The sequence below is a fragment of the Myotis myotis genome, unplaced genomic scaffold (assembly GCF_014108235.1).
Source record: "Myotis myotis isolate mMyoMyo1 unplaced genomic scaffold, mMyoMyo1.p scaffold_m19_p_16, whole genome shotgun sequence".
Classification (NCBI taxonomy): Eukaryota; Metazoa; Chordata; class Mammalia; order Chiroptera; family Vespertilionidae; genus Myotis; species Myotis myotis.
In genome coordinates, this window is record NW_023416320.1 from 24,419,466 (window position 1) to 24,428,087 (window position 8,622).

The window sequence follows — 8,622 nt, forward strand, 5'->3', positions numbered from 1 at the left end:
ACATTCAGAGAGTGCCCTAAACGGTGACAGGCTTGCTCATGCTTCCCTTATGACTAAATCCCTGGGCCTCTGGCCAAGCCCCCACAGATGGCCCCAAACTTCAGGCACCCCTTTAGGAGAGCCCCACGTTTGCAGCCCAGCCTGGGCCGCCAGGGCAGAGATGTGGGCTGGGGAGTGGCGGTGGCTTAGTCCTGGGGGAAGGCAAAGCAGCTTCCAGGAGGAAAAGGGCGTTTCCTTCCCACGCGCTCGCTGAGCGAGCCCTGCCTGGGTCCCAGCCTGGGGACTCCACCCAAGCCCCTCCCGGCGCTCTGGGACAGGCCGGTCGCCACACACAGGCACTTGCAGGCCCTGGTGCCGCGCCCTAAGGAGAGCAGCACCCAAGGCCAATTGCCATGGCAACCCCGGGGTTCATTCCATTCCCCACCCAGCCGATCCCCCCTCCTCCCTGCGCTGCAGCCAACCGGCTTGTGCGCGTCGGGGGAGCGCACTATAAAACCTGCGCTGGTGGCGCTGGGGAAGGAAGGCGACCTCCGGACCTGGAGGGAAGTGAGCAGAGCCAATCCACAGCGTGGAAAGCCTCGTTTTGCAAACGCGGGCGGGAAAAGCCTGAGCATGCAGCGTGTGCAAAGCATGAGCCTCAGTCTGCCCACGCAGTGCCTCTGCCTGGCTTTCCTGCTCCTCCATCTCTTGGGACAGGTGAGTGGCGCGCCCTTTAGGTGTCCCCGGTTACTTTGCCTTCCTGCGCGGCCCCTGCTGGGTCACTCTGCCTTACTGATCCTGCGGAGAGGTTTCTCCTTCTTTTCTCGCCGCCCCCCAGGTGGCTACGACTCCACGCTGCCCAAACCCGTGCCCGGCCCGGTGCCCCCAGACGCCGCCCACCTGCGCCCCCGGGGTGAGAGCGGTGCTGGACGACTGCTCGTGCTGTCTGGTGTGTGCCCGCCAGCGCGGCGACAGCTGCTCGGAGCTGGAGCCATGCGAAGAGAGCCGCGGCCTCTTCTGTGACCGCAGAGCGGACCCCAGCGCCCAGACTGGAATCTGCATGGGTAACCCTGCCCCCTCCGCCTCGAACCTCTCTCTGAGGCTAGCTGGGGCTGCCCCCTCTTTCCTATCCCTCCCCCTTCCCAGAAAGTGATGCGCAAATGATCACAGTAATGAGGATGCTGTGGGTGATGTTTATGGAGCACTTACTGTGCACCAGGCATGGGCTGGGGGGCGACTGGGGTTGGGGGAGCTCCCGAAGCCAGAGGTGAGAAGCATTCAGTCATTTCCTCCCTAGAGAAGAATCGAAATGGATGGGGAGCAGAGCAGAGTTAGGGGCCAGCGAAGTCGTTTTCTTTGGATATGTCCAGGGGGACGCTTGGGGGTGATGGACGCTAGGGCTCACTCACTGGCTCCCAGCTCCCCCACTGCAGTCCAGCAGGTTCGTTTTCAAACCTGTAATTGTCCTCTTTGAGCCAACGCCCACCCCCACCCCCCAAGTCTCCTGGGACGGCTATGTAACCCCTCTCCTGGGCTGTGAATGACAAAAGGCAGGTGGCCAGCGGTGCAGGCTGGTGAAACTTAATTAATTGGGCATCAGTTTTCCACGTGGTGCACCAAGTAGTTGGAGGCTGGCCCCGCCTCTCTGAATTAGAGGCTTGGAATAGCCCCCGAGCTCATAATGATTTTTTGTGCTGGAATGCCAAGGAATTCTAACTCTCTGCCCAATGTGACCAGTTAACCTATTTGGAGAACATGAGTGCTTCTTTCTTTCTTTCTTTCTTTCTTTCTTTCTTTCTTTCTTTCTTTCTTTCTTCCTTCCTTCCTTCCTTCCTTCCTTCCTTCCTTCCTTCCTTCCTTCTCTTTTTAATTCTAAGCTGCTGGATGAGGAGAATCTGAGGAGGTTCTTGCAAAGTAACTTTAGCATTGGGAACATGGCTACGGGACCTTGGGAGGGTCATTTCTCAGCTGTACACCTCTTTCTTCATCCATAAAATGAGTGGCAGGGCTGGAAGGCCTTGAAGCCTCTTTCTTGCTCAGGGAAGAGGATATCTATTCTCTGGAGATGGATTAAAAGAAAAAACAGGCTCTCAAACAGACAATGAACAACTTGGGCTTTGAACGCGTGCCACAAATCTTATATGGCGTCCTCAAGACATTGTGACTTTGTTTTTCTCTCTCCCCTTCCTGCTCTGCCCTGCTTCCCCGCTATTCTAGCTATCGAGGGAGATAACTGTGTGTTCGATGGGGTCATTTACCAAAGTGGAGAAACCTTTCAGCCCAGCTGCAAATACCAGTGCACCTGCCAAGATGGGCAGATTGGCTGCGTGCCTCGCTGTGACGAGGACCTGCTACTACCCCAACCTGACTGCCCGGTTCCAAGAAAAGTTGAAGTGCCCGGGGAGTGCTGTGAAAAGTGGATCTGTGACGCAAATGACACGGAGGCGTTAGGGGACCTGCACGCCCTTCCAGGTGAGAAACTCGGACTCCCTGAAGGTGATCACAGCACAGGATACAGGCGGGCAGAAGCATGAGTGTCCTTGAGGATTCGCAATGAGAAACTGGCCTCCATTCAGCTGTGGATTCCAGATTGCCCACTGAGACCAATACACCAGGGCTTGGAGTCCTAGCAGAGAGTGAAGTATGCAGTTTCTCCTAAAGAGAACCTGCTCAGTTCAGTGGTTCTTTCCAGCAGTGGGACTGATTTGGTCTTATTGCATGACTACTCTGTATATTTTAGTCCATCTACTTGACCTTTAGTCACATTACAATGATACAAGTAAAAAAAAAAAAATCACTCCCTTTTGTGGATTCTGCACACTAGCTGTGCGTTCTCAAAACCAGCCTCCCTAAAGAATGCTACTCATCACTGGACAGGTGTCACAGAGAAATGCCACCTTTCCAGATGCTACAGGAAAGGTCAAGTGACACTTCAGGATCTTGGTTTTGCTTTGTTTTTGGTTTCGCCTTATAAAGGAACTAGTTTCGGGTAGGGAGAGAAACTCAGGAGCCAGTAAAGAATATTTTAGAAGCCATTCATCAGCCAGATTACATCTACTGGTGGTATGCAGACATTATTAGCCATGCCTTGCAGATAGGAACACTGCGATGTCGAAGAGAAGATGTGCCCCAAGTCATGATATGAAGTGTTGAGACAGAACTTTTCATAATCAAAGTCCAAGTGTCTATATCCCATAACCCAAATCACCAGGTCCACCTCTCTAAGGCAAAGTATTGCTTTCATCACAATTTTGAGTTGGTTGGTTCTACTTACTCATCCAATTAAAATTTTAGCATGATCCTTTTTCTGTAAGAAATCACATATTGAAACACTGTAATTTATGGAATGGTCATTGATGCTAAACTGTTCTATATTCTTAAAATTCCTAAGCTTCTTTGTGTTTTTTTTTAATCCTCACCTAAGGATATATTTTTTATTGATTTTAGAGAGAGAAGAAGGGAGAGAGAGGGGTGAGAGCGAAACATGGATCGGTTGCCTGCTGTACACACCCTGACCAGGGATCACACCCACAACCCTGGTATGTACCCTCACCAGAATCGAACCTGCAAACTTTTGGTGTACTGGAAGATGCTCCATCCAACGGAGCCATCCGGCCAGGACCCTGAGCCTTAAGGACAGGTTAAACAGTCATACCACAAAGATTTCCTAAATGCCTACAATGTGCCAGGAATTGTGCAACCTGTTAGGGGTTTATAAATAGAGTAATCTATTCTGTCCCTGAAAACATCTGAGTTTTAGGAGGCACAGAATTGGCTGAGACCTTCTATGCGATGATGATGGACAGAACCACTTTGTGATCTTCACGTTTTACTCTACCTGGTTGTCTTTTTTCTCTTTCTTTTTTTGTATTTCTCATAGCCTACAGGACAGAAACCACTCTAGGAGTTGCAGTCTCTGACTCAAGTATCAACTGCATTGAGCAGACCACAGAGTGGAGCGCATGTTCCAAGAGCTGTGGCATGGGCTTCTCCACCCAGGTCACCAACAGGAATCCGCAGTGCGAGATGGTGAAGCGGACTCGGCTCTGTATGGTGCGACCCTGTGAGCAGGAGCACAGGCAACCAACAGATAAGGTAGGCGGCGGCCTGGCCTCATTGGAGTCCAGGCTTTAGAAAAATGACTGCGACACTAGTTGACTAGAGGTCAGCTCTAGCTGGGAGTTAACCCCAGGGAAAAGGCAGAGAGGTTCCTGAAGTGAGTGAGTTTACCTTCTTTTATTTTTTCTCTTTAATGTATTGAAATATCCCAGGCAGCTCACAGCAGGCTCACAGGTAAAGGAGGGGCCGGACAATTATCATAATGTCCCCAATTGAGAAGGGTATGGCAAAGCTCATTCCATTCCTGGAAAAGACTGGCTTCTCAATTGCCAAGGGAAGCTGATTTTAGAGAGGGCATTTCACCCCTTGAATTCAATCACCAGAGTAGGAATTATAGCTGCCTTATTCACCACTCCATTCCCAGCATTCTGCCTGGTCCATCGTGTGTGCTTGATAAAACACTGTTGATGAAGAAATGAATGGCTGTCTGGGAATTATTTTCAGTATTTTAAATGCTTAGTGGAACTAGTGCATTTGCCAGCATAAGGCTGTATATGCCAAATAAAATAGAACATTTCTTTCCTTTTTTGCTGGTATTATATCAACTCAGTGTGTTAACGCTGAGTACAAGGCATGCAGATCAGAAGCTTGGATTGCTTCCGGATGACCTCACAGTCCTTGTTACCAGAACCCTAGATAAATGCAATACCCCCAAATTAAACTATTATATGGACCCTTGGACAAACCTAAGGCCAAAATAAAATAGTCCCTAGCAATGAAAGATTTACATATCTCTGGAGCCAGCTAGCCTGGCTTTAAATCCTGGCTTCTCACACCAACTAGCCGTGGGCTCTTAGGCAATTTTCTTAACTTCTAAGCCTCCATTCCTTCCCCCATATAATAGGGTCATTGACAGTACTTACTTCAAAGGTATCATGAGGATTAAATAGGATGAATTAGCAAAGCTCTGGACATAGATTACTCTGTTAACATTAGGCATCATTAATTTAAAATTTCTATTTATTGCTAAAATAAGAGTCTCTAGTAGTTGCATTTATTATATGGCTGCTGAGCTATATGACTTTTTAAAGTCCATCCTAACTTTGTTTCTTTCATCAATTTAGAAATAACACCTAGAGATTCCTTATCCCTAAAATTATATGCACTTCCCTACACATAAGGGAATTCTAACATACATGTAACATAGTCATGCAGGTTCACCCACAAAGCAGTCTTTTTCTATCTCTCTGTTTCTCTTACTCTCTCTCTCTCTCTCTCTCTCTCTCTCTCACTCACACACACACACACACACACATACACACACATATACATACACAAAGGGATATTGCTGTCCTTGTATTTTCTTGTGGTTGTTGTCAAGAATATATGCCAAATATTAAATATAAAAAAGAAAGAAACAAGAAGACCTTAAGTATTTTCAGACACACTAACTTCTTTATTAATAATATTTTCCATATCATGCTTTTTACTGTTTCTTTAACCAAAATTTATGTTTTCTTGCACCCAGTTTAATATTGGGAGATATTATATTTAAAATATTTTATGGTAAATATATTTTTAAAGATTGTAGGAATGTACCTAGAATTTAGGAAAATACTAGCATCATAATTGTTACTTCCTTATCGAGAGATTCTTAAGTGGGAGATAGTGCTTCTCAAAGTGTGGCCCGCATATCATCAGCAGCATCTAAGAACTCATTAGAATGCAAATTATTGGGGTCCCCATAAGACCTACTGAGTCAGAAACTCTGGGTGTAAGACCCAACAATCTGTGGTTTTGCAAAACCTCCAGATGACTTTAATGCACACAGAAGTTTGAGAGCCACTAATTTCATAAAATTCCAAGTCTCATCACCCCACAATCTGTGGGCTGTGCCCAGGAAGGTCAAGAGCAGTAGAGAATTGTGGCAAATTAGTAAGTGAAGAAATCTGAGTAGGAAATAAACATATTATCAATTCCTTGCTGAAGTATCAATATCAGGATTCTTCATCAACCATTACTAATGGAATATTCAATTAATTCTCCACTTATTTCGCCTTCATGGAAAATAGCCATATGGTAGAAGAAGTGGGCATTGCATCAGACAAGTTCAATTACTGGATGTTTTCTGATCACTTTAGCTCCTTGAGATTTTATTTATTTATCTCTAAAACTTGGGCAATTGTTCTTTACATTAACAACTATTCCTTGTATGAATAAATGTTGTTGATAAGGTTAATGTGACTTAACGTTTGCAAAATGTTTGAAACATTAGTGGACTTGCAATAATGCCAAATTTATTCTCTTTTGCTTTATAACACCTAAGAATGCATTTAGCTATAAGCAACACCAAACCCTGTTATAGTGGCTTAATAAGATCGGTTTCTTTATCATACATATGCTTTTACTCTTCGTTTACCACCAAGATCAAAAGACGACTGTGCACAATGGGGCACAGTTTCCACATTCTAGGTAGGAAGGAAAATGAACTCAGGAAGCAATAAAGAACGGTTTCTGTCTGAAGGGCAAAGAATTTCCCAGAATCCCGTGGCTTGTGTGTCATTGGCCAGAACTTTGTCACAAGGCCGTCCTAAGCTCCCAGATATTCTGGGAAAGCACTTTTAGCTGACCACGTTGCCCACACAAAATTAATGTCCTGTTAGCAAAAATTAAAGAGCAATGGATATTGGGCAGGCAACTAGCAAGTTAATCCATACCCCTAAAATGGTCCTGGGAGGAAGAGTCACCATCTCTGCATCACTCCCTTGCTTCTTTCTCAGAAAGGAAAAAAGTGTCTGCGCACCACGAAGTCCCTCAAAGCCATCCACCTGCAGTTCAAGAACTGCACAAGCCTGCATACCTACAAGCCCAGGTACTGTGGAGTCTGCAGCGATGGCCGGTGCTGCACCCCTCACAACACCAAAACCATCCAGGTGGAGTTCCAGTGCTCCCCGGGGCACATCATCAAGAAGCCAGTGATGGTCATTGGGACCTGCACCTGTCACAACAACTGTCCTCACAACAACGAGCCTTTCCTCCAAGAGTTAAAGCCGAGCACCAGCAGAGGGAAAATGTAACCTGGGTCCCTGGAGAAGCCCACCTACAGAGGCAACCATAGCTATTGCGTGACCCATCTTCAAAAGAATATAAGAAAAATCTCGAGAATTATGATTTTGCCCCTGAGTCCTATGTATTTTCTGTGGTCATATGAGGTCAGTTCTAGCTGTCTTTTTATTTTTTTTAATGGAAAATATGATTAACTGTAAACTTGGAATCAAGGAAAACTCAGGATAGTGCTTAGAGATGACTTACTGTTCTGTGGTGTTTACTGCGAATGAAAACGTCTATAAATTTAAGAAATCAGATATAGGTTTGACTGTGTAGACTGCATCACATCACACTCATCTTCTTTTGTTATATATTAGTGCAAGTTCAAGAAAATGTCCCTGTCAGGAATGACCCAGGCAAGTCCAGCATCAGACTGACCATGTCATCATACAATTATTTCACCATATATTGAGGTTTGACTTGAGGGGTCTCCGCTGAGCTATTTTTGTGTAGCTCAGCTCTGAACTTCCAAGTTAAGATCCGGGAAACATAGAGCTCTTCAACTTGAAATCCAGAGTCTATTAGTTTTGTGTTTAGTTGTAAACTAGGAAACGAGCTGTATCTACAGTAATACAGTGTTACAGTTAGTTAAATGGACTGGTATCATAAACTTGCTCCATGTCAGACAAATTGACTCCTTTCCAATAGAAAGAAGCTGAACAGAAAACTCCCCCTAATACAGAGATGACAATGACTGGACCTCACCAGCCCCCCTACATTTGTATATGCTGCAGGCTTCTGGGGCCCATAGTGTTTTCATTCCGAAGAAGCAGAGCCTGTCAGCAGAGATCCTCTCATCTCATTGATGAGTAAACTGAGGGCCAAAACACCTGATTACAACCTTGGATGACATTCAGATGTGCTTGTAGTGAAATTTTAAAACAGAAGAACAAAGCCGACATAAGTGGGACGGCACAGGAGCACACATTTTATGGGAGTTTAGAATTTATTGTAGACCTGCCCATACCTTATCCTTGGGCCCTACTTATGCAAACTCACAAACAAGATATGGGTGCATACATACTTGCATCTAAGTTGTCAGGCTACAAGATAGGCTGCAAACTTAAATGCATACATTTGCCTAATGTCACCAGATGTGTTCAACTTTTCTCCTTAAAAAGTATTTATATAAATATAAATTATACATTTTTAAAATATTCTTTTTACTTTCTCTACTTGTCAGATAGCACTAAATAAACATGATCTTATCAATGTGTGACTGTGCTATTACTTTGTGCTTCTAAGTTGTTTATTAGAAATATAAACTAAATTAAAATGTACAAATTAAATCAGATACCAGGCGCCGAAAGCAATGTGGATATATTTAGATGAAGTTACGACTTCTCACCATGAGGGAAATGAAAGACAGCTCTTCCTGAGTCAGGTGTTCTCTACGCCCAGGCCTCAAATATTCTCCACAATGTTTACCCAAACCAACAACTCAGGTACTGATATTTTCTTCTAGCCCAGTGGTTC

At 45.2% G+C, this 8,622-nt stretch overlaps 1 protein-coding gene across 1 annotated transcript; it reads left to right on the plus strand.

Moving 5' to 3' along the window:
- Nucleotides 1-402: 402 nt before the first annotated feature.
- On the plus strand, nucleotides 403-8,362 carry CCN3 (cellular communication network factor 3). Its single transcript, XM_036338133.1, has 5 exons — nucleotides 403-696; nucleotides 818-1,043; nucleotides 2,197-2,451; nucleotides 3,860-4,074; nucleotides 6,819-8,362. The coding sequence occupies exons 1-5, from the start codon at nucleotides 613-615 to the stop codon at nucleotides 7,113-7,115; spliced, it is 1,077 nt and encodes a 358-aa protein (XP_036194026.1). The 5' UTR covers nucleotides 403-612; the 3' UTR covers nucleotides 7,116-8,362.
- The last annotated feature ends 260 nt before the right edge of the window (nucleotides 8,363-8,622 follow it).

Coding starts and splice junctions, on each gene's coding strand:
- CCN3 (XM_036338133.1), top strand. CDS start 613: ATGCAGCGTGTGCAAAGCATGAGCCTCAGTCTGCCCACGCAGTGCCTC. Junction 697..817: donor TCCTCCATCTCTTGGGACAG/GTGAGTGGCGCG, acceptor GCCGCCCCCCAG/GTGGCTACGACTCCACGCTG. Junction 1,044..2,196: donor CCAGACTGGAATCTGCATGG/GTAACCCTGCCC, acceptor CCGCTATTCTAG/CTATCGAGGGAGATAACTGT.